The sequence below is a fragment of the Dermacentor silvarum genome, chromosome 1 (genome assembly GCF_013339745.2).
Source record: "Dermacentor silvarum isolate Dsil-2018 chromosome 1, BIME_Dsil_1.4, whole genome shotgun sequence".
Classification (NCBI taxonomy): Eukaryota; Metazoa; Arthropoda; class Arachnida; order Ixodida; family Ixodidae; genus Dermacentor; species Dermacentor silvarum.
Window position 1 is genome coordinate 137,748,688 of NC_051154.1, and position 24,278 is coordinate 137,772,965.

The 24,278-nt window shown below is 45.3% G+C and overlaps 1 protein-coding gene across 1 annotated transcript; it reads right to left on the reverse strand.

Moving 5' to 3' along the window:
- Positions 1 to 140: 140 nt before the first annotated feature.
- LOC119436093 (ubiquitin-conjugating enzyme E2 C) lies at positions 141 to 24,278 on the reverse strand. Its single transcript, XM_037702839.2, has 5 exons — positions 24,069 to 24,278; positions 23,663 to 23,690; positions 20,874 to 20,960; positions 13,560 to 13,764; positions 141 to 552 (listed from the first exon to the last, which is right to left on the reverse strand). Exons 1-5 carry the CDS (start codon positions 24,167 to 24,169, stop codon positions 434 to 436), a joined length of 540 nt encoding a protein of 179 aa, XP_037558767.1. The 5' UTR covers positions 24,170 to 24,278; the 3' UTR covers positions 141 to 433.

Consider the following 24,278-nt stretch of genomic DNA (forward strand, 5'->3'; position numbering starts at 1 on the left):
GTAATGTCTGAAGTACTTATTTCATAAAAACATTGCAGATAAACTGCACTGCAGCACTGCCTGCCAAGTATGAAACAAAGCTATAGTATCCACAAGTGTAACTTCAAAAAAATTATACTGCCGAAATCAGACAAAGGGAATCATACTGTACAGACGTTTATTTGCACACAAAAAAATAAAAATGACTCCTTTGCTACTCATCACTTCTTTCATATGTAAAGGTATCTGTTACATCAGCTGGCAAACAAACCAGCACAGACTTATGTGCATCCACAATGCGCTCAAATAACTTACAGCTTGTGCTCCCTTACATGATACCAAGAATAGTGCGCACTCTGCACCTAGCCTGCCTTGGTCCCCCTGCCCTTAACCCATAAAAAAGAAGCACTTTTGCCAGAGACACTCCAGTGAGGCCAGACAGCTTTGAGAACCCCTAAGATTCCAATTCTTTGGTTTTCTTCTCATACTTGTCCAGCAGCACCTTTTTGTACAAGACCTGATTACTCCAGATCTCTGCAGCATAGCCATTCAGTGGACTTGACACATTGGGTTCTGGACAAAAAGAATGAGCAAGACCCAATGTTAGGGGGGCACCCAAATGCTGTGCCGAGAAATGCATACTTAAGGCATTTGAACACAACCATCACGTAACTCTCACCATGTAAGTAGCATCAAAGCAAGACATGTGGACATTGAACAAATAAAAAAAATTATGCAGATCCCACACTGTGTAGAAATCAATGTAAGGGAAGCTTTCTGTGCTGTTTGCTTTGATTGACGATAATTAGCGGTGATGTTGACGACGAATGCTTAATTTCTTCGACATTTAATCCAATACGATAGCGGTAAGTGATGTTAAATGTTACCTTGTGTGCATCGCTGCTGTTTGTCTGCGTAGTACACAAAACACACAGGGAGACATGTTTGCTTGAAGCGTTGTTGTGCGTCACTGTTCATAACCTCCAAGAGAGTTGAGCACTGTCATTGCCCAACATGGCATATCACATCGTGGCAGAAGTCTTAAACTTTAATTGAATTATGGGGCTGCACGTGCCAAAACCATAATCAGATTATGAGGCACGCCTTAGAGGCAGAGTACGGATTAGTATTGACAACCTGGGCCGGTATTTTGTGGCGATGCCTTTCCTGTAATGCCTTTTCACGCTTATCGCGCTCTGTCAGTGGTCAGAGCGACGGTCCGCTCGAGTTATCAACGGGATCAGCCGGCCGTGAGCGGTGGATGATAAGACTAGTATAGAATAAGTCATAAGGCATCGCTACAAAACCGCGGCGCTGGTGTTCCTTAACGTGCACCTAAATAAGTGCACGAACGTTTTTGTATTTCGCTGCAGTCGAAATGCGGCTGCCCCGATCAGGATCGAACCCGCAACCTCGAGCAATGCCATAGCCGCAAAGCTACCACAGTGGGCACAGAAGGGTTGATTTGATGTGCAACCACATCTGTAGTGTCGCCTAGACCCTACGGCGCTTCAATGCGGCTTTGCGTCTGCACGATTCATTTATCTTTTAAAAATAGAAGAAACGTACCGTACGGTACCTTCAGTTTGCCTGCAACTGCTGTCGTGTCTTTAGTAGTAGCGTTTCCTTGCCTCCTCATGTCACCTTTTCCGTTTCCCACCCTCCCCCATCTGCATGGGAACTGCGAGCAAAGAGCGGCAAGGCTGTTCTTCGCTCACTCGTTTTGAAACTGTCGGCTTTACCCATTCTCTACCTTCTCTCCCTACCTCCCCTCTGGACTTGTGCGTCAGTAGAAAGGTAAGCGCTGCAGTTTCTGCAATGCTTTTGTGGGAGGTGACGGATAATTACAGTTGTCAAGAGGCTAATGTGGCGATGCCCATGGAGTTCCAGGGGGCACTGCATATGTGACGTGATGAAAGCTCCAAACTAGTTTCTCACGTTGCCTTTCCTTCCATGTATAAACACGCTCTGAACCACACCCCGATGCCGCGGCGTGCAAGACAGCGACCGCAGCAGTAGCAGCAGTGGAAAAGTCAAAGGAAGAGGCAAAGAAAGCTTCGCTTTAAAACAGTAAGAAGCGCAGCTAAAATTTCTGAGGCAATTTAGCTTCATTAGGTTAAAGTCACTAAAAATGCTTCAGCAGCAGCAAAATTGACAACAGCCCCTTCATTTCTCAAATCTGGAGGACAACGTATTAACTTATACTGCCATTAGTCACAATACTTTGATTTGCCAGAATTCGGTACCAAGAATGCCGCAATGACAGGAGAGAGTAATGTGAAAAGGGGGCATGACAGTGACTGGCCAAGGCCAAACATAAGTGTTAGCATCAACAAAACAATACAATAAGCATGCAGAACCAGATGGTCTTGCGGAATTCGACAGCCACTGCCTGCTTGCGCAGCAAGTGCTGGTCTTATTGTTACTGGTACCATGCAAAAAGCCCCTCATGCTGTCTGCCCAAGCCACGGTTAGGCCACACCATAGGTGCGGTTTTCTTTACTTCTTGACAGGATGCAACATCAAGGGTTCATGCAATGTAGAGCAGGAAGTGTGCCTTCAAGGACTATCCACTGTCTCCATAGCAGACCTCTCTTCGGAAGGCTCCGACTGCTTCCAAGGTGTTGAAAGACACACTGTTGCTCGTTTGCAGAAGTCTCCAAAAGTGAGAGGATTGCTCCCAAGTGGATCTGACAGTACCATGTCTTACCAGCAGAATATCTGAATGCGAGTGAGTTTTCAGCACAAGAAAATTTGCTGCAGCAAGCTATGAGCATGCAAAATGCCAGTGCTGTCTTCAAGAACATCAGAATAAGCCAAGTGCTAAAAAACATGCAAGAGTAAATGTGTCAAAGGTGACAGCAGAGACAAGAAAAAAAAATTTCAATGCATGCAGAAAAACATAGCTCCATAATAGAATTCCAAAGTTGCAAAAGAAACATGGCCCTGACAACAAAAGGTAGGGAAAAGGAAAAGCAAGAATGCAAGGCCATGGGAAACCATACAAGCAGTGGAAAGCACCTAATTGATACGCTAAAGGAAAAGCATTGTTTGCTATTGGTACTGCTATTTTAAAATGCAGTAGAGGCTATAATGATAAAGAACAGGCACCTTTCAGACAGCTAAGCTAATGCTTGATGTGTCCTCGTGGATGAGCTACTGGGCCACGAGAATGTTCAATGTACAAGACCAATATGAATGATAATGATATGATGAATGCATGGGGTAAAATTGATGGCTTTCTAGTAAAACTGATGGCTCTCTAAATCATAGCACAGTCAACTCCTTTTTCCAAGTTCATAGTCCTAAACCTCATTTACTATTTCAGTCATGCACTTACATGGGGTCTATTTAATAATAAAAAAAAGTCAGCCACTAGAGAAAAGACTTTCAAAGTTGAGAAAGCATTACCGTTATCCACAGTGTAAGACAAGGTGGTTTTAAGCAAATAACACTACAGCTGCTCCATAATATCAGCTACCACATACGAGGTGTGTTCAAAAAGAAACCGAATTTTTTGCTATAACACCTTTACTGCATATGGTACAACATTTTAAGTGCTGTCCCCTTCAAAGTAGTCCCCTCTACTGGCAATGCACTCTTCCCATCTTTTCTTCCATTTTTGGAAAGCCTTCTGGAACGCACTTTCTGGAATGGCGCGCAGGTCTCTTCTCACATTGTCCTGGATCTCCTCTACAGTTTGGAAACGACGTCCTTTCAAGGTGGTTTTCAGCTTGGGGAATAGAAAAATGTCTGCTGGGGCTAGGTCCGGAGAATATGGTGGGTGGGGCACAACAGGAGTGTGGTGTTTCACTAAGTAGCAGCGGACAAAGAGCAACGCATGAGCCGGGGCATTGTCATGATGCAACATCCAAGCCCGATTTTCCCACAATTCAGGCCTCTTACTGCGCACAGAATCTCTCAAACGTGCTAGGATTCCCTAGTAAACTTCTTTGTTTACAGTCTGACCATGTGGCACAAATTCCGGATGGACAATACCTTTGTAGTCAAAAAACACAACCAACATCACCTTCATTTTTGACCGACTTGAATGCTTGAACCAATCGTAGCACTGCGTGCAACTCATACAGTCCTCCCCGTATGCTTGGCTAAGCAACTGAAATGTCTGTGAAAGTTTTCCCAAGTTTGTAGCAGAACTTCACACGCGCTGTTCTTCCAATTCCTTCATTGTCACTTTGGCACCAATCCGAAGAACAGCTTGTTCATGTGCTCACTTGAGCGGCTGTAGCTCGCCAACTAACGGTCAGAGCGAAATACAGCAAATGGCAATTTGTTGTCTAAACCTGCCACTACATGCACTCAGTAGCCGCAGCGCGCTCCCTCTGCCGGTTGGCACGCTATTTCAAAAGTTCGCTTTATTTTTTAGCATACCTCGTATGTTAAAGCATGTGCATTCACGTTCAGGGAAAGATGTGCACCCTATCACAAAGGAGTAAAGGCCAACCAGCCCATACTGGCAATGACTAGCTGACCTTTACACTTTCTTTTTATATAAGTACACGCCCTGCATTTATAAACAAGATTGGGCATACCAAGATCAGGCAAGCAACAAACCTGGCACTCCGCTTTCACCTGAGCAGGCTGTTATCAAATTTCGATCAAATAGCAGATGGTTACCAGCTCCTTCCAGTAGCACAGTGTACCAGCCACTGCTCTACAAGCTAGCCGTTTTTTTTAAATTAAATTCTGGGGTTTTATGTGCCAAAACCATGATATAATTGTGAGGGACGTCGTAGTGAAGGGAAGTCCTGATAATTTTGGCCACTTCAGTGTCCTTAATGTGCGCCTAAATCAGCACATGGGTGTTTTCGCCACTGTGGCCTTGAGTTCAGCAGCGCAACACCATAGTGACTAAGTTACCACAGCAGGTCTTGCTGGGTTTTGAACAGCCAGCTAACTGGTAATAACTATATAAACATGAATAGCGCCCCTCATCCATGACAACATAAATGATACACAGGCATGGAAATGCAACCTTATTACAATTGCTGCCTTAAGTGTACTCACATGATATATGCTACATGCATAATTTTAAGAAGCAATTTACCATGCTAGTCTCTTTTAAACATGCAATGTCAGTGAACATACTCCATGAACAAAAGAAGCCAATGAAGGAGCTGCTGGTATACAAAATGTATTACAAGTTGTCAAACTAGAAAGGGAAAGAGGCAAGGTAGAGGATAAAGAAAGGTAGATGCCAATATTTATAGCAAAGCGTGCAGCAAGTTTGCTTTTCTAGTTATAAGGTCTTAAGAGTCTGAAAGCTTTCATACTCTTAAAGGGACACTAAAGGCAATGCAGTGGAATCTCGATGTTACGATCACAGCTAACACGAATTTTCAGATGATACGAATTTTCCCGCGGTCCCGGCCGGGCCCCATTACCTTGCAACGTGCTAGAGAACGGTTGTTACGAATTGATTTTCGACCTGCGTCGGTTGATACAAACGTCGCCCCACCGTCGACCGCGAAGGAGAACAGCGCGCAGTCGTGCACTTTCTCCTTTTCTCTTTTGGTGTGGACACGGCGCCGGACAGTGCGGATGCCGCGACTGGGCGCAAAACGTTTGAAGCAGTGGCGCTTTTGTTGCTTTTGTGCTTTTCCGCCCATCGGACGGAGTGGCTGCTGTGTTTCGGGCCGCGTTCTGTGTTTGCGCCATTTTGCCTAGTCGCAGCGAGCTATGTCTACCGAGATACGATCTCGGCTGAGTCGCGCAGCCGTACGCCGAGGCGCGGGAGCCTCGGTTGACACGTCTTCCGTCGACTGCGTTATCGGTGCTGATGGCACAGGGCAATTGTCGGTTTCGCTGCTGGTGTCACACGGTGCAAGATAGTGCGGCACGTAATCCACGGTGCAAGGTAGCGTGGCACGTTCAGTCAGGTGCTCCTCCGCTTCTCCCGCTAATAGCCGTATTTTTTTTGCCGTAGGGGAGGCTTGCGCTTCCATATTCCGAAGGCGCGCTTGGTCCAAAATTTCTTCTCCAACGAGCGACCATCCATCACTAACCTGGGAGCTCTCAGTAATCGGAATTCTGCGTGTCAAGTGAAGACGCCGGTGTGGTTTACAAAGCATATAACTGCGGTTGCCATCTTGACCCTGCCACAGCAGCAACCAATGGAGAGATGCCTTTCAGCACGGCAGCCAATCGGAGGCCCGCTTTCCTCGGAGGGCCCGTGTGACTACCTATCGCAGACCCGCGCTTCTTTTATGTTTGTGCGTTTCTTACAAGATGGCGACGACGGACGAATTGAGAAGTGGAACAGCGAAACTTTGAGCTTTTGAACGATACCGAGATGGCAGCGCTCCGTGGCGGGAAATAAGAGTTATGTCTCCGTGAACTGCGGTGATTTCGCGCAATTTAAAGCTGTTTTCTTGCCCTGCGCACTGACGAATTAATCTTTTTGGGGCACTTTTTGTGCGTTTACAGCCAAACCATTTTGGTACAGCGTAGATTAGGCGTTGCAGATACCCAAACGCATGGTGTTTCAAAAATCGATTTTTCTAGTGATTTTCGCCATCTGATCCCCGCGTGCCCCCATAATTTAGCTAGTTTTAATTGTTTCGATGATACGAATTTCGGCTACTACGAATATTTTTCGTGACCCCGTGAGATTCGTATCATCGAGAATCGACTGTACTAAGTTGACGTGAACTGTTGAAATACCGTTCCAGAAACCTCACAGCGCTTGTTTTGTGCCAAGAAAATACCGTACTTACTCGAATCTAGGCCGACTCCGATTCTAAGCCGACCCCCCAAAAGTTCGAAGTCCGAAAAAAAAAAAAAACTTACCTCGAATGTAGGCCGAATGAAAAAGCGAGGACAGCATTCGCAAAATGAAACAGCATTTATTAAATTTGAACATGCCGAGCTCATTCTATGTCACCATCGCTGCTAGCCTCGTCGCTATATTCAGTACCATCCAGCGCATTAGAGATGCTGCATTTTTGGAAGGAGCGCACGTTGCGGCGCACGCAAAAACCATCTCCCGTGGCCCCCTCCAACGACAGACCGATGCCGAAGTTCCGCCCGGCTTGAACGTTTGACGATGCCTCTACGGCTAGCACAACTACCGTATTTACTCGATTCTCACGCTTCCTCGATTGTAACGCGCACCCGTTTTCCGTGAGGAAAAATTTGGAAAAATAGATTTCCTCCCGATGCACTGATGTTGCGATGAATAAAGAAAGTCGCAGTTTCGCCCGAAAGGCGATGCATCAAATGCGGTAGCAAATTAGTAGACCGCTATTAACAAGCACGGTATCACGCGCGCTCAAGCAAACATGAACACACCTCGCTCGTTGACCGCGGAAACGAACTGTCAAAACGCTGGAGACGAAGCGCGCCTTCGTGCTCGCATGCCTCTCGCTTCAACGCGGCGAAAACACGGCGCGCGGCGGACTTGACCAGTCGCAGATTGCTTTCAAGATAGGGCCAAGCCTGATCGTATCGCCGGAGTGGATCGTCGCAGATTACGTCCTGCTTCGGTCCACTGAAACCGTTCCGCGTTGCTTTGCTGGCGAAAATCCTCTCCTTCTGTTTGCGCCAGTCCCGCTCGCAAGTTTCGGATTCTCCGAACGCCCGTGATGCGGCCCGATTTCCGTCCGTCTCCGCACAGATGATCACTTTCCTTTTAAATGCGGCATCATGATGAACTCAGTACTTCATGCTGATAGATAGAGCAGACGCTGAGAACGTGAAGACAGACGGTAGACTATTGCCTAAGCACGTGTACTGCAGCACACGGAGGAAGCTTCCGCATGCTACGGTAGCTAGGCACGACGCGCGTGCGAGGCGGCCATTTTGAAATGCCGACGCAGATTTAGGGTCGTGTTGAAAGTGCGCGTTAGATTCGAGTAAATACAGTATTCGTTTAGAAAGCGGCACTATAGTGGCATCGCCCATTTGGTGCCATTACGATAACGCCACACCGCGCGCCGATGCTGCACCATACCGATACTACCGATACGACGCAGGTCAAAATGGCGACGTCGCTCGTGTACTTCAGCTGGCTACTGGCGCGGCTAGTAGCGGCTGCGATACTGACTTTTCTAGATGGCGCTAACTATGCACCATATTTATCAGTTTCAGTTAAAAACTGGCGCGTTTTTTAAAATCCTCGAATCTAAGCCGACCCTAGAGTTTCGTATGTGATTATTTGAAAAAAACTATCGGCCTAGATTCGAATAAATACGGTACTTACTTTACGAGAAAATTGCGTCTGAAGGGTCATACCTTTAGCAGAATTCAAGTCTGCCATTTCCGAGGAGGAAGTGATGACATCGCATACGTCATTACTACTGCCCTTTACTGCCGTCGGCTAGTAAAACGGCGCCTGACAGACTGTGGTACGGTTTCCTGCTCAAAACGCAAACGCGCGGCCAATGCAGCTGCTCTTGATAAAGTGGCGTCGACCATTGGGGAATCCAGCGACAACACATGGACGTGGCATTTTCTGCTACTTGTAATTTGTGTCAGTTTTACAAGCCAGCAAAACCGGCACAGCACTATGCAATAACAAAAACTACCAAAATGTGAAAGCGTGGGCTAGCACAGAGTGGGAAATACGAAACCTTTGACCACCTGCATCATTGTCAAGGGTAACGTCAATGAGCTCTCTTTTTTCTAAAAATCTAATAGAACTAGACAAGTAGCATTTTTTTTTGTCTTATAATGCAATACAATTATCTTTTTATTTGGAGTGGTTGAGTACTAGTGACAGAATTACAGTAAAACCTCGATAATTCGAACTCGGTTAATTCGAAATTTCGGTTAATTCGAAGAATTTGAGCGGTCCCGTCATTCTCAATGCAAATTCTACCGGATAAATTGAATGGCCCGCGCGGCTCTATTCGGATAATTCGAAGTTTCCGGCTAGTAGCAACGTGCGGCGGTTAGGTTAGGGCGCTCCGTACAGTCGCCAACCGACCGATTTTCCGAGCTCGAGGGGACTGAAAAATAGTCTGGAAAACTCGTTCGGCCGAAAAAAAAAGAAAGTTATTAGTGCGGCTTAAAAAAGCCTCTAATAATGCCCTGCCTCATACTACGCTTGGAGGGGATCGACCTGCTTGGATTTGCGCAGCAATGACGTCGTCTCCGTGTACAGTCGACACGAACGTCACCGCGTTGGCGATCTCCACCAACGGAGTTCGCCAGAAACGAGCTCCGCACCGCTTAGCTCTCGCGAAGGTACAGGAAGTAGCACCGATCACTGAGACACGGGTCTCCGAGACACCTGCTCAGTGTACACGCCACGTTCAAAATAGCAACCGAAACTTGAAAAAAAAAAAAAAAACTCACTGAATTAACAAGCGTGGTGTCAGCGCGCACGATTGAGCGCGGCCGCGAAGGTTCGTGCGGTCTATCGCTTCAACGGAAACTGAGCGGCGAGAGCACATCGCATACAAAAGGTCAGAGCCGTCTGGAGATCGCTTTCAAGATACGGTGCGCGCCAGAAACCGCTCCGGCACTAAGAACGCAGATAGAAGAGTAGAAGGGCACATACGGCGGGCGCGCGGCGCTGATTTTATCGCCCTTGGACTTTGTATGGAACCTCAGGGCGGCGACGCCGACGGCGAAAATCCGCTTGAAGTGTCCATATAATTGGTGTCACAATAAAAAAACATCCCACAATAAATGGTTACAACGATAGTGCTGAGCGCATTACTAAGAAAAAAGAAAAAGAGCAGTACTCTGGAGCGTTTTGTCAGCCAAGGAAGAGCGGGCATGGCCTCCGAGACTGGAGGATTGCGCTAGCTCTCTATTGATAGCGCGCGTTCCAATCTTGGAGGCTACACAGCGAGCCACTGGAATCCAAGCCAGTGCAAAATCCAACATGGCGGCCTCCAAGATTGGGTAGCGCGGCTCGGAAAGAGCGATTTAGTCCGCAAAATCGAACTTTGGGGTCTCAATTCGTCCGAAAAATTGGGTGCGAAAATGCATGAACTCAATGGGAACCCTGACGGTGCATTTTTGAAGTCCGGAATACCCAGCAAGTCCAAATTTTTGGAGTCAAGCACCACCACGCCCGCTTTCGCGGCAGTTATCGATTCCGTGAACATCGTCCGCAACTTTGTTGAGTGCAGTGCGGGTGATATTTGTATGCTACGTTTTTTGAGCCAGCTGGAGAGCATGGCACTAGGGGCGGCGAACCAGCGCGCCAAGTAATCCCGCATCGGTAATTACATTGAGTAATTTTTCTCGGACATGGAAAATAAAGATGATTTCTTTTTGCTGCAAGTTCTTGCTTGTTTTCTTTTTTTATTATTCATTTCGGTTAATTCGAAAATCCGCTTAATTCAAAGAATTTTCGCGGTCCGGCGACCTTCGAATTATCGAGGTTTTACTGTATAATGAAGAGTGCCTACGTCATTGGGCTAGTAGTACTTGAATGTCCCCCGGGGAGTCTCTAATCATTGCCCTGCATTAACCTCAATTTCTCGATTACTAAATCTCTGTTCGCGATAATATACTTTAGATTGACTTAACATTTGCTTTTAGTGCCAGAACCAACAGCAGTACTATAACACAGCTTTATGCCCAGTCAAGCTGGAAGTCCTTGAGCCTGAAGACTTAACAGATGAACGGTCACGCTGGAACAAGAAACAAGGGAGAAAGAACTAGGAGGTAAAGTTCCCTTTACACATTCGCCATTGTGAATCACACTGGTGTTAATTCATAGAGGCTTAGTTTTGGGGCCAGAGCACACTAGGTGCCCTGCTACACCCCAATCACACATTCCACTTAGAAATAATCAAGTGTAAGCGGTGTTTATTTCTTCCTGTTCGTATTATTCCAGCGTGGTAATACATGTGTGCACGTCATTTATGACCAGCATGGTACAGGTGCACTGTGCTACCCCTCCAACTGAATTTTGACCATGTGATCAGACAGCCACTTGTACAAGCAAGCTGTTAACCCTTTTGGACGAGTGTTGCTTACAAACAACAAACTAAAAAAATTTTTCTCGAGTTTCAGTTTTGACTACGGAGTTTCTGGCTATACATCCTCGGCTAGCACTAAATGATAGGCAGCAAGCATCATTTGTTAGATTAGAGCAGGAACAGAGGATGAGGAAGAAGACTGGTGTGCAACTAGCTTTCTTTTGAAAGCGTTGTCAAAGAAAGACCGATGCAAAATCCCAGTGTATCACACAGTTAACGTAGAGAAAATGCAATGTACACCTGTTTCACATCTGACAAGAAATGTCTGTACAAGTTCCACACAAAGCCATGGGTGGCTTGGGGCAGAGCTCATGTTCTGTGCAATTTAAACGTCTGGAAACCATACGAATTCCTTCACCAAACTTTCCTTGCAATTTATTTTGTCATTTTCTGCCCTAGCCACTGCTATTCAAGTTATTCTCTGTAAGACTACTGTAGCCCTAAATATTTACTTCAAACCAAAAAGAAGACATTGGCACAAGTTTTCAAAGAATTCTGCAGTGTGTGTCGCCTTCTTGTGTGATCAATTCGCACTGTTATACATTCACAATTCAAGGAGCACACTTATTTTCAAGCGGTTTTAAGGGCCCTTGAATCTGTTTTTTTACAAATTCAGATGCTTTCAATAATATCAAGGAGGTATCAAGGAATACCCAGCAGCAAGTATCCATCTGTGCACATAGCACGACATGCATGTGTTGTGTGGGTGACACACATATCACCAAACATGCATGTATAAATAATAATGCATGTTTGGCAAGAATCACTAATTCGTGCAGAAAATGCTCTATGCTGTCACCCACACAGTCATGCCACCGACAGTGCTATGCACTACCAACACATCTTGCACTTCAGCCACGGAGCAAGGTACCAGGAGGGGAACTTCTCTCCTGTGGCCGGATCCTGCTACGAATAATACCCTCTTTACACGGTCACCCTGAACGACCATCAAAATTAACGACAGTTGAACTTTCAAACTGGCATTGAAGTGCTCAGACTTAACTGCGCTTACACGAACTTTCGGGTTAAATTTTGCTATCACGTGGGCGCGCTGAATCGAGAGTAATATGCGATAAATTATTGCATATTTCCTCACTACTTTTGCATGGTTATATTTAAAATCTGTTTTATTTATTATTGCGCTGTAACATTTGTCTTTCTTTTGACTGACAAACATACCTAGTGGAAAAAATTTTTACGCGAATCTAAGACACGTGTAGCAACATTTCCGTCATGGACCTTGTCCACACGAAACGCTTCGCAGCATCGGCAGCTGCGGGTGGCACGTTTTCATCCACGGAGGCTGCCATCTTCCCGTCTCCATTCAGGTACTGTCAACTGAACTCTCGACCTCCGTTGAGGCCAACGATCGTTGAGATGTCAATGACAGTTGGAGTAGCCGTGTAAATTTGGTAAACTGCCATTGACATCAACTGCCATCAGCTCAATGGCAGTTGAGAGTGCCCGTGTAAAGAGGGTATAAGACGTGCCCTGTGGGCCTATGTGCCCGACACGGCACCTTGTTGCAAGCATTTAACCTAGTGCGCTCCACCATAACTTCAGAGATAGCACTGGTACGTGCCAGTGCGACCTCGGAGGCCGCAGTTTTACCACTTTCAGACAATGAGCAAAATAAGCTGCATGGCTGTTATGCAGAAGCATGTGTGAGCAATTGACTGGGTGAGCAGACAGCACTCGGCAGCAATTGATGGCACACTCCGTGCCCATAGAACACTGGCTGTGCTGCACTGAATGTGTCAATTGATATCTCCTCAGCACCCTCTGCCACATATTGCAGGAAACCACACCTTTCCTCTCCATCCTGTGTAACTTTACATCATCAATTACGCTGGCATGGCAGGGATGATTCCCCTCCTAAAGCTATCGTGTTCCGAGACCTCAGCTAAAGCAGGTGTCCATCCGATCACTCAACATTGTTGGATCTAACAATCCATCTATGCCAAAGGGAGAAAATTTAGAAACAAGGTTTTAATTCGAGCTCAGGCTTGTTGACATGTTATTAGTAGTGAACCATTCTGCGACCACCTTCAGGTATAATTTGGATCTGACGGCAAACAGAAAAGCAAGCGACCAACCCATGTAAATGACTGAAGCAACGTAGCTTCTACAGGCACAATCAACAAGCAAACGACCTAACCCATGTGTATGACCACAACCAAGTTGATGGCAACATCATTTCAGTACGATATTTCTGCTTACTCAAGCACTGCAGAAAACATCTACACCAAATAAAAGGCCTCCAAAGTGGCTGCTAATGACCACAAAGGAGAAAAAACAAATTGAAACAAATTGCCTGTTTTGATGCAAGGTTTTCGAAATTAACTCATTTAGTGCAATAAGTTTTGTGGCACAATTCACATTAGCACAGGAAATTGCAAGTAATATTGAATGGTTCAAACATAGCATTTTTGCACATATGAGCAATATTTAATCTAAAGGAGGCAAGATGTACCTCACCTTCGCCTTAGCCACACTTATTTTTAATCATTAGACAAAGCAATAAGTAATGCACTTTGCAAATGGCTTTGCATACCTTAAAATACTCTATTAGAGAAACATGTTCAATGTAAACACATGAACAGGCTGGCGGATACTCACCTCCCAACAATGATTGAATAGAGAGCAGCACGGTGCGCACATCTAACAAAGCAGTCCACTTCTCTTTGAGGATGTCAAGGCAAATGTTCCCCTGAGCATCCACATTTGGGTGAAAGCAGGGGGTCTCAAAGCGGACCTGTGGGCTTTCGTAGGGGTAGGCACTAGGGAACTCCAGCCTAAGCCGATACACCAACTTCTCATATACCTGGAACAATACATTTTTCAGTGGGAACTCTGTAATTTCACTTTGAATTTCAATGTGAAAATGCACAAGAAAGGGCAAGGGGCAAAGATCTCCCCCCTCCCACACCCCACATACCGACATACCACAATTGAGTGACATCTACAATGGTGAATGGTGATTAAAAGCAGCTCCGACTTGACTAGTGTAAAAAAAAAAAAAAGGAAAAACATACCCAGAAGAAGCATTCATATGAAGTATGTTTCTGCAATGACTTCGAACTTTACCACTAAATGACCCAATGTCTTTGCAGTGAATTGACATCTGTGATTACAGGAAAATAGGTGAGGGTTATGTATTGTGGCATGTATTCCAAATGTAGGCACGAACATGCATACAGTGAGAAAATTCTGAAGAGTATTTACTAGAACTGCTATATAGATGACAGCAAGTTTCCTCATACTGTGTTGCACTGCACAAGAAAATGGAATCCCAACCAAGAATGCACTTCACGCATGCAAAGGACAGCATTTACAAAAGCTCCTACTACAATAGTGCACGGCAGCAACTTGCCACAGCTAGACAATGAATGGCTCAATGCTGCTGTCCATAAATCATCATCATCAGCAGCCTATATTTATGTCCACTGCAGGATGAAGGCCTCTCCCTGTGATCGCCAATTACCTCTGTCTAGCACTAGCCGATTCCAATTTGCGCCTACAAATTTCCTAACTTCATCACCCCACCTAGTTTTCTGCCAGCCTCGACTGCGCTCCCCTTCTCTTGGTATCGATCTGCAACTCTAATCGTCCACCGGTTATCCATCCTGCGCATTACATGGCCTGCCCAGCTCCATTATTCCCCGCTTAACGTCAACTAGAATATCGGCTATCCCCTTTGTTCTCCGATTCACACCACTCTCTTCCCGTCTCTAACGTTAGGCCTAACATTTTTCATTCCATCGCTCTTTGTGCGGTCCTTAACTTGTTCTCAAGCTTCTTTGTTAACCTCCAAGTTTCTGCCCCATATGTTAGCACCGGTAGAATGCAATAATTGTACACTTTTCTTTTCAATGACAGTGGTAAGCTCCAAGTCAGGATTTGGCAGTGCCTGCCGTATGCACTCCAACCCAATTTTATTCTTCTGTAAGTTTCTTTCTCATGATCAGGGTCCCCTGCGAGTTATTGACCTAGATAAACGTACTCCTTTACAGACTCTAGAGGCTGACTGGCGATCCTGAATACTTGTTCCCGTGCCATGTATTTAACTTTGTCTTCTGCATATTAATCTTCAACCCCACTCTTACACTTTCTCGGTTAAGGTCTTCAATCATTTGCTGTAATTCTTCCCCATTGTTGCTGAATTGGAAAATGTCATCTGCAAATCGAAGGTTGCCGAGATATTTGTCGTTGATCCTCACTCCTAAGGGTACGGCCACGCTAGCGGCAAAAAATGCGGGCGGCAAGTTGCCGCGAGGCCACCGTGGCAAGCGCGTCTCGCCGCGCGGCAGCGCGATAATATCTCCCGCGCTCTCCGAACGCGCGAGCAACACCGCGAGCGCTCGTTTCATGCGAGAGACAACGATCGTCGATTGAAAACCCGGCGCGGACCGGCGGCGGTCCGGTTGTGATGGCTCTGTGACGTCACCCTCGTCGCTCTTGATTGGTTCTTCATCTCGCGGCATCCGGCATTTGCTGCAGAAATGGGTCTCGAACCCATTTCGCGCGGCACGCCGCACAACCCCCCGAATTCCTGCCGCTTTTGCCGCGCACGGCATGACGCGTTGCCGCGCGTTTCTGCCGCTAGCATGGCTGTACCCTAAGCCTTTCCCGTTTAAGAGCTTGAACGCTTCTAAGCATGCAGTGAATAGCATTGTAGAGATTGCGTTTTCTTGCCTGACCCCTTTCTTGATAGGTATCTTTATACTTTTCTTGTGGAGAGCCAAAGTTGCTGTGGAATCCTTGTAGATATTTGCCAAGATATTCACGTATGCCTCCTGTACTTCGCGATTACGCAATGCCTCTATGACTGCTGGTATCTCTACAGAATCAAATGCTTTTTAATAATCTATGAAAGCCATATAGAGAGGTTGATTGTACCCTGCAGATTTCTCTATTACCTGATTGATGACATGAATATGATGCATCATAGAATATCCCTTCCTGAAGCCAGCCTGTTCTCTTGGTTGGCTGAAGACAAGTGTTGCCCTGATTCTATTGGAAATTATCTTGGTGAATATTTTATACAACGCTGAAAGCAAGCTAATGGTTCTATAATTCTTAAATTCTTTAACGTCTCCCCTTCTTATGGATGAGTATAACGTTGGCATTCTTCCAGCTTTCTGGTACACTTGAAAAGTCATAAGGCACTGCGTATGAAGGGCCGCAAGCTTTTCAAGCATGATATCTCCTCCATCTTTGATTAAATCGACTGTTATTCCATCTTCTCCAGCAGCCTTTTCCCCTGGTCATGTCTTTCAAGGCCGTTCTAACTTCATCATTAGTTATAGAAGGAGCCTCTGTATCCTGTTCATCACTACTTCGAATGAAAGTAGCTTGGCTGCTCTGGGCACTGCACAAGTCAGTATAGAATTCTTCCGCTGCTTTTACTATGTCATCGAAATTGCTGATGATATTACCCTGCTTATCTTTCAGTGCATACATTTTGCCTTGTCCTATGCCTAGTTTTCTTCTCAGTGATTTCATGCTGCGTCCATATTTTACTGCTTCCTCAATCTTTTCCACGTTGTAATTTTAGATATCCCTTCCTTTCTTCTTGTTGATCCGTTTCGACAGTTCAGCTAATTCTATCTGACCTCTCCAGTTTGACACTTTCATGTTTTGCCGTTTCTTTATTAGGTCCTCTGTTACTTGGGAGAGCTTACCTACTGGTTGCCTAGGTGCTTTACCTCTCACTTCAATTGCTGCTTCTGAAATCAGCCTAGTTAAGGTTTCAATCATTACCTCCAAGTTGTCTTCATCTTCCTGTTCTAAAGCTGCATATTTGTTTGCGAGCACCAGCCTGAATTGGTCTGCTTTTACCCTTACTGCATCTAGTTTGGCCTGTTTCTTCTTGACTAATTTTATTCTTTCTCTCTTCAAAGTAAGAGAAATCGTAGACCTCACTAACCTATGGTCATTGCACTTAACCCGACCTAACACTTCTGCATCCTGCACTGCACTATGCTCGGAATGCTGCACTATGCTGTCCATAAATATAAGACACCAACTACACATTCAGGTATTATGTTTCATAACTTCAGTATTTTGCAATGAAAATATGCCATTTCACATGTGGCATCCATCTATGCTTTAAGGATTCCCACACAATGAAGAAACAGCCTTCTGCCAGCCCTTGAATACATCGTGGAACAGAGAGTGCAAGAGGGAGAGGCACACCATCAGTAAATTTTTGCACCAGTTGGTTGAAAAAAGCAAGCACAATATTTTAACAGGACACTAAAGCAAAACACTAAAATAGTCTAGATGGATAACGCCTTCCTTGAAAAACTTAATTTTGAAATAAGTTGATTATTAGAAGAGTTTGTTTTTGAATTTCGCGCCAAATCCCCAACGCAGGTACATCACTTTGATTGATGTCATGGATTTCAAGGTACTTTTTCATATTTAGGTTGCGTTGGCTCAGCAAAATTTCCTACTTCTTTCTGGGGTTTTACGTGCCAAAACCAGTTCTGATTATGAGGCACGCCGTAGTGGAGGGCTCCGGATTAATTTTGACCACCTGGGATTCTTTAGCGTGCACTACAACGCAAGCACACGGGCGTTTTTGCATTTCGCCTCCATCGAAATGCGGCCGCCGGGGCCGGGATTCGATCCCGCGACCTCGTGCTCAGCAGCGCAACGCCTTAGCTGACTGAGCAACGCCGGCGGGTGCAAAATTTCCTAAACTCACCATGTTAAATCTTTGGCTCCTTTATAACACAATGTTGTCTATCTTTACCGCTAAATAATTAACTAGGCCCTAGAAGATGGTGTCAAAATCCATGACGTCACAGCAATCTGGTGCGGAAATTTCAAGGAGGTGGCGCACCACCGTTCTTATGTTATTTTCTGGCTTACCAAGCGTCTTGTCGTGGTAAGAGTGGTGTTTTTGATATTGTAGAAGGGTAATTTGCCGATACAGAAGAAATTTTTCTTTTTAGTGTCCCTTTTAGATAAAGACAACATACACACAGAACTGCTTCCTAGAATGCACATGTGCACACATATACCCACATGGGTTCATTACCTAAAGCCATTTGCTGGTATGAGACGTCAAACAATAAGCTAGCTGAAATTTATGGCCCTTGCACTTTAATTATGCCTTGCAATGATCTAAGGAAACCGTGCAGAAGCTGCCACACCACTCCATCCACTCATTGAGGTTTCTGGACAATCATTTGCAAGCTGAAGTCATTGGCTCAATTCAACTCATACATATTTGTATACCTGCCCACCTGCAAATATTATAATTCATAAAAAGCCTTTGGACACCAAGTCCCACGTATCTATTTAAAGCTTGCCTTGAGCCCATGCCCTTTGTGGAATATGTATGCACCATAGAGTAACATACGGATTACAAGAGTGGCCACTTGAGCCTAAAAGCGGCCGAGCTACGCAGCTTCATGCCGCCCGCTAGAGGGTAATACAACACTCCCTGTCTCCAAGGGAATGCGCGTACTACTTATCTATTGTAGTAACTTTTCTACAATGCACTATACGTCTACTTGTCCATGTGGCTGTAGACATAGACGTTATCAACGGGATCAGCCGGCCGTGAGCGGTGGATGATAAGACTAGTATAAAGAATAATGCATCGCTACAAAATATCGGCCATGGTGTGATCAGGCAAGGCGACGCTACAAAAGATGTGCGATAACGTCTGCGTGGTCTTTGCTGGGTTCGCCTGCCAGAACGTGTCTGTCTGCTTGGCTGCTGCTTGGTAAGAAGGCCTTCATTACGTTCTTTTTTCCCTTCATTACTTTGCAAATTGCTTATGTATTTGTCACTTCAGCCGTAAGTTAACATTTGTCGCATTGTGCTGTTCGGCGCAGAGAGTTTTTTGCGTTCTTCCCTTCGCGCAGGATGTTCGTGGATTGCTTCACATTATGTAAGAAACAGCAATTTGGAATGCTGCGCAGCACATTTGCGAGAAAATCGTTTCTGGGCGCGAGAAAGTGAGTCGGCACACGCCGGTATACGTAGTCTGAATTTAATGCACGTGTGTTGCACTTGTGTGAAAGAATGCAGTTATGCTTAGGATCGTTATTCGTGGCGTGCGCAGATTGCTTGAAGCCTTTGTTAGGAGCGCAATTAGAGAGAACTTGCGAATTGAGAAGAATGTTTGTAAGCTGTGGCTACGACGTATTCTGAATAAACACTCCTGCCTCAGTGGCACATGCATGGCACCGAAGGTTGCCTTTTTTTTTTTTAGCTGCGACAATTGCACGTGACGCTTTTCGCGAAAGGGCGATCTGAAGTGCGTAGGTGAAAATTTGTGCGAAGGTGGGAGAGAATACATAACCAGTACTTTTTTTTTCAGGTCATGCCGACCATAGTCAAGTACTACGGGAATTACTGCTGTGTCACGAGGTGCAGTAACAACGGCAGGACAGGGAGAGAGCTTGGTTGGCTGACAACTGCAGTGAGCAGCCTTCATTCCTTGTTTGCTATGCAGCCCGAAACTATCGCTTAATAAGAAAGGTTAGGCTTCAAAGGACGAGCGTTGTTTACCTCTTTAATGCTAATGCCGTCTTCTGCAGTTTTACTGTTCTCTGGGGTTTTTCATAATATCGCCTGTTTATTCCTTTTGTGAAACTTATTCTCAACATGTGGCAGCTGTATTGGCATGTATCTCATTGAGCAGTGCACCCATCTTTTTGTGCTTGCGTTCATCGAACGTTGCGAAAAAAAAAAAGTGTACATGCGCTTACTGAGAATGACTGAAAAATAAAGTTTCGTCTCTTCCAACACTTGTCATGTTTATTTAAAGTGCCTGCATAAACACACACTGGCATCGTGTGCTTGCTGCTCTGGCGGTACAGCTTACACGAAGCTACTCGATGCATGCAAGCAACGCGTTAAAAGAATAAAAATAAAGCCATAATATAGCCTCCGGGACGAGCACTCGCATGGAAGCAATCTTGGAGGCCGTGTACATTTTCTAACCGCCAGAAGATAGCCTTCGAGATTAGTTTTCCTGCGGTCCAAATCTCCGAGTCTGCGTAGATTCCACACACCCGCTAAGTGCACTGCGAACCAAAATCGGCCGCAGGGGCCTATGGAAGTGTCCTCTCTTATCCTTGTATGTTACTCTATGTATGCACTTCGATAACGACAATTTAGCTTTAGACGCAGCTTATACAAGCAGCAGCGAAGCTGGAACAGCTGAGAGTGACAAACAACAAATTCTTTTTTATATCATAGGATTTCTTTAAGCGACTTTGCTATTGCAGATATTGCCCTCTTCAGGAACTTGTCTGTTTGTAAAACTTGACAGCTTACGTAAAATCGTAAGATGATCCCAAATTCGTAAAGTCTAAGAAAAATTCAGAGGGATTGACAGGTATGTATTGGTAAACATCTGATGGTCTTCAATTCAGCTATGCAAGCCTGCTCAGATCATTCCTGAAAGGCATGGAACACTTGACTGGCACTACAAGTTGTTAAAGTTCTCTTTCAAATCCAATCTTTCACACCTCATAAGAAAACAGACAAAACCTGGTCAACATTAGTAATAAAATCTGCCGATTATGGCAGCTCCTAAATTTTATTTATAGTAAAACTGCTAACGTGTGCTTCCATGAACAAGTTGCAAACGAACAATAGTAAACGTTATGAAAAAGTAAAATTATGATCTAAAGATTACATCCTGGCCTGTTGCATGTTTCTAGATGTGGGGGAAAGAAAAGGTACTGGCACAACATGAATGGCACTGGCATAACTGGTTTGTATGTGCAGTACTTTTTGGACCCCTGTGCATAATTTACCTTTGATTAAAAAAGAAACTACTAACACTATATGGTCAGAGAATCGGCAAGGCAGCACCCAAGGATGCCATGTACTACAGCATATCCCAAAAGTGTTTTGAATCCAGAACAAGTGCCTTACAAATGGAGTAAAATGAACACTTACGGTTCCAGATGGTCCTTGTATTGTTCCGATCCATCGAAAGAGATTGTCACCATCAGGGAATGCAGAGATACCCTTGTCACCACACATCTGCCAAATCAAAAATCAACAAAAACTTCATTTTTTTTTTTTCAAAAATCAAAACTGCTATCAGACAGCAATAGTAGCATTACCAATATTCTACAATTGCTGCTTCTGCTATAGGTACTGAAGCCCTTTTAAATGTCCGAAAACATTCAGTTATGTGAATTAAAAATGCTTATTTTACATAGCACATTGAATAATACTGTACAGTTCCTTTGTTCCTAACCTTTTTAATTCTACCGGCACCATGGAACCATCCAGCACTGCTGGTTATTAAATATGAGCTCAAGCCTAATTTCTTCAGTCATACAACAAAATGGGGCCTCAACACCCTCTAACAGTTAATGCAAACCATATTGGTGTCCACCAGAACACCTTGCTTAGCTATAAATTAACTCCCAATTCAAGATGGTAAGAACAAATCCCTGTTTCTGATAACGTAATTGCTACATCATACTTAGCACCAAGCTCATCAGTTTTCATGTGAAGTCGCGAAGAGGCTACCGAAGCAAGAAATTATACAGATCCCATACACTGCGAGAAACAATGTTATGCAAAGCATTTTGCAGGTAGCAAAGTGCTTTGCTAATGCTCCATCATCGTTTGAGGTTCTGCAAGGCATTACTAGGTGGACCAACTTGTATGTGTAAGGCAAGCAGTTTTGCCTGTGACAGGAGCATGTGTGTGACGATGGCAGCAAGACGACATCGTACGACAGCAATGGTAACGTTGCTACTCCAGCTGTTAAACGAGTTTACGAAATGCCAATGGGCGTCTTGCGCTGGAGTTTGAGGTATAGTAGCGGCGCCTGGTGGCGGCGAAAAACATCATCTGGATAGTACCAGCTTGGATAGCATTGAGCCCTGGCTGTGGCGAAGCACGTTTCTAGCCCGCGTTTTGCGTCGATTCGCACTTTTTCTGCCCTGTTTCGAGTGCAAAAAGGCCCGTCACTTCTCACAGACCATGGCGACCAGACTGCGAGCTGGCCGCAGCCTATAGTTATACGAAAATGGACTCTCCGTGTGGACGTAATGCAGGAAGCAGGAGACATCGGCGACGCCGATCCGGAGAGACCTAGCTCAGCCTCGAAAAAGCGCCACCGTCGTTACTGCTGCGTCGTGGGCTGCCATGAACAAGAAGGCCTGAATCCCACCATCAGATTCTACCGTTTTCCCTTCAAGGCCTCACGAAGTGGAGCGTCGGGCATGCTGGATAACTGCAGTTCGTCACGCTGGGTAAGCGAAATGGAAGACAGACATAGCAGCAGGCATGGCTGGTGATTCACGATGCGAGACCAGGCCACAGCGACAATTAACAATTCGACTGGTGCAAAGTGGTGAAGTGACCAGGTGTGTGCAAATGACCACAAATGGTCGGGCTGATTCGGTGACAATTCACTACCGCACTACGAGCAGCACAGGTTAGAGAGTTGAATGTGCTTATCCTTGACCTCAAGCCAGCACGTTGAGGCAGCACAGCAAGGTAGTATTGATTACAGCACATCGATGTTCGAGCGCTGTCATTAAAAGCTACATCAAGCGAGTAGCGCACGATCTCGCGCTGCAGCGCGATTCGCACGTATGTACGTTACTGCGAGCTTATATGCATTGCATCAGTTATTTATCAATTGCTAAAGGGACAGATGGCCGCTACTACAGCACAGGCATAATTACTTGTCTAGCGGCATGTCGAAAGACCGCTGCCGTCGCGGCCTATATATGGCATTCGGTGTCATCCAAACCTAAAATACCTGGCCCCAATTAGGCCGTTCTAGCTTTACTATATTTTCCTTTGAGCTCGTGAATCTCAAAAGTCTGATATGCTTTCAACCATAAAAGAGCACCATGAACTCGACATTATCTCGAGAACAAGCAGAGCAACAGCCGCAGTCTGTTCACACTTTCCCGAAACACCGGCGCGGCAGTTCCTTGAATTCTTCGGCTGTTAACCTGAAAACAAGAACCCGATGCGAGTGCTGCTGCAAGCAAATTTTATAATACATTTCTGCCTTGTGGCTGCGTTGATTATAGTTTGAGGAACACAGGTCCCGACGATTTTGAAACCGCCTGCAATAGCCACTTTGTCGACTTTGTAGTCGTGGCTTGCTGTAAACATGACATTTCTCATGAGCTTAGCGCTGCGAATGAACGCGCATCTGAGTCTCGCAGTTCAGAGAATTATGTCGTTAAGAACACGGGCACGCTGTTCACTGCCATAACGAGCACTGCATCAAGTTCTGCTAGCAATTAAAAAAAAAGCAACCGTTGCCTAATGGTTAAAGCATTGGATTGTTGTGCTACATCGGTCCCTTTATTTATTGATGAAGCCCGAAACAAGGCGAGAAAGAAACCTACCTACCGCAAGAGGCGTTGAATGAGGCAACGAATGTCTCGCATTAAAATTTGGCAAAGTGACCGCAATTTAACATTTGAAAATATGTGACATTTCAACTCATTATTACACTGTGTTGTCTCTCTCTCTCTGTGACGGTGTAACAGGAGCACAAGCTGAAAGCAAATTTTCCAGGTTGCAACGTTCCCGCTACTACCGTTCTGCTTGCAAAACGTTGTCCGATAGAAAAAAAAATGCAAATCACTACGTAAAGATACACACCAAGCTGCAGGCAAATAACACACAAAAAAAAGGAAATGCTCGCCAGAAAAAAACAGGCCGCGAGCACGCGATTTATGCTTCCGATTTCAACGTACCATAAGCGTCATCAGCTCCTGTTGAAGCCTGAAAAAGAGAATATATATATGAGCAAGCCCACTACGTTTAAGAACAGCCAAGCCAATTCCTGCTTGTGCATGCAAGTCAAATGGTGGCTTGTAGCATGCTGAGTTAAGCACAATTACGCGCGACGAAGAGATTGCGTGTTAACCACCACCACCTAAATTGTACATGCAATGAAACATGCTTTGTAGGATACTGTTAACGCACAGGGATAAAATAAAGGCAAGTAAATAAAATGTAACCTAGTTACACAGCAAGCGTAAAAAATTAGCGGCCCTCGCTACTTTGCAACTTTTCACATACACAAAGCCAATTTACGGATTAATTGGGAAGGCCTAGGCCTACGACTGGCACTCAAGCTGTGAAACACCGGTCCATTACCTTTTCGCAACGGAATGCCTTCCCGAGTCAACCCTCCGTTGCTCGTCGTTGCTCTTTGCGTGCTCATCTAGGGCCAGTGGATCAATGTTTTGTGAAGCCATTTCGAAGTCAGCAGTCACTGCCCAAGCTCACATACAAATGTGCGCAGCCTTCACGCTTGCGTTCAAAACCCAACGAGTATGGCAACGAGCCAATCAGTAGAGTGATCGG

Coding starts and splice junctions, on each gene's coding strand:
- LOC119436093 (XM_037702839.2), bottom strand. CDS start 24,169: ATGGCTTCACAAAACATTGATCCACTGGCCCTAGATGAGCACGCAAAG. Junction 23,691..24,068: donor AGGCATTCCGTTGCGAAAAG/GTAATGGACCGG, acceptor TCTCTTTTTCAG/GCTTCAACAGGAGCTGATGA. Junction 553..13,559: donor TATTCAATCATTGTTGGGAG/GTGAGTATCCGC, acceptor CTTTTTGTCCAG/AACCCAATGTGTCAAGTCCA.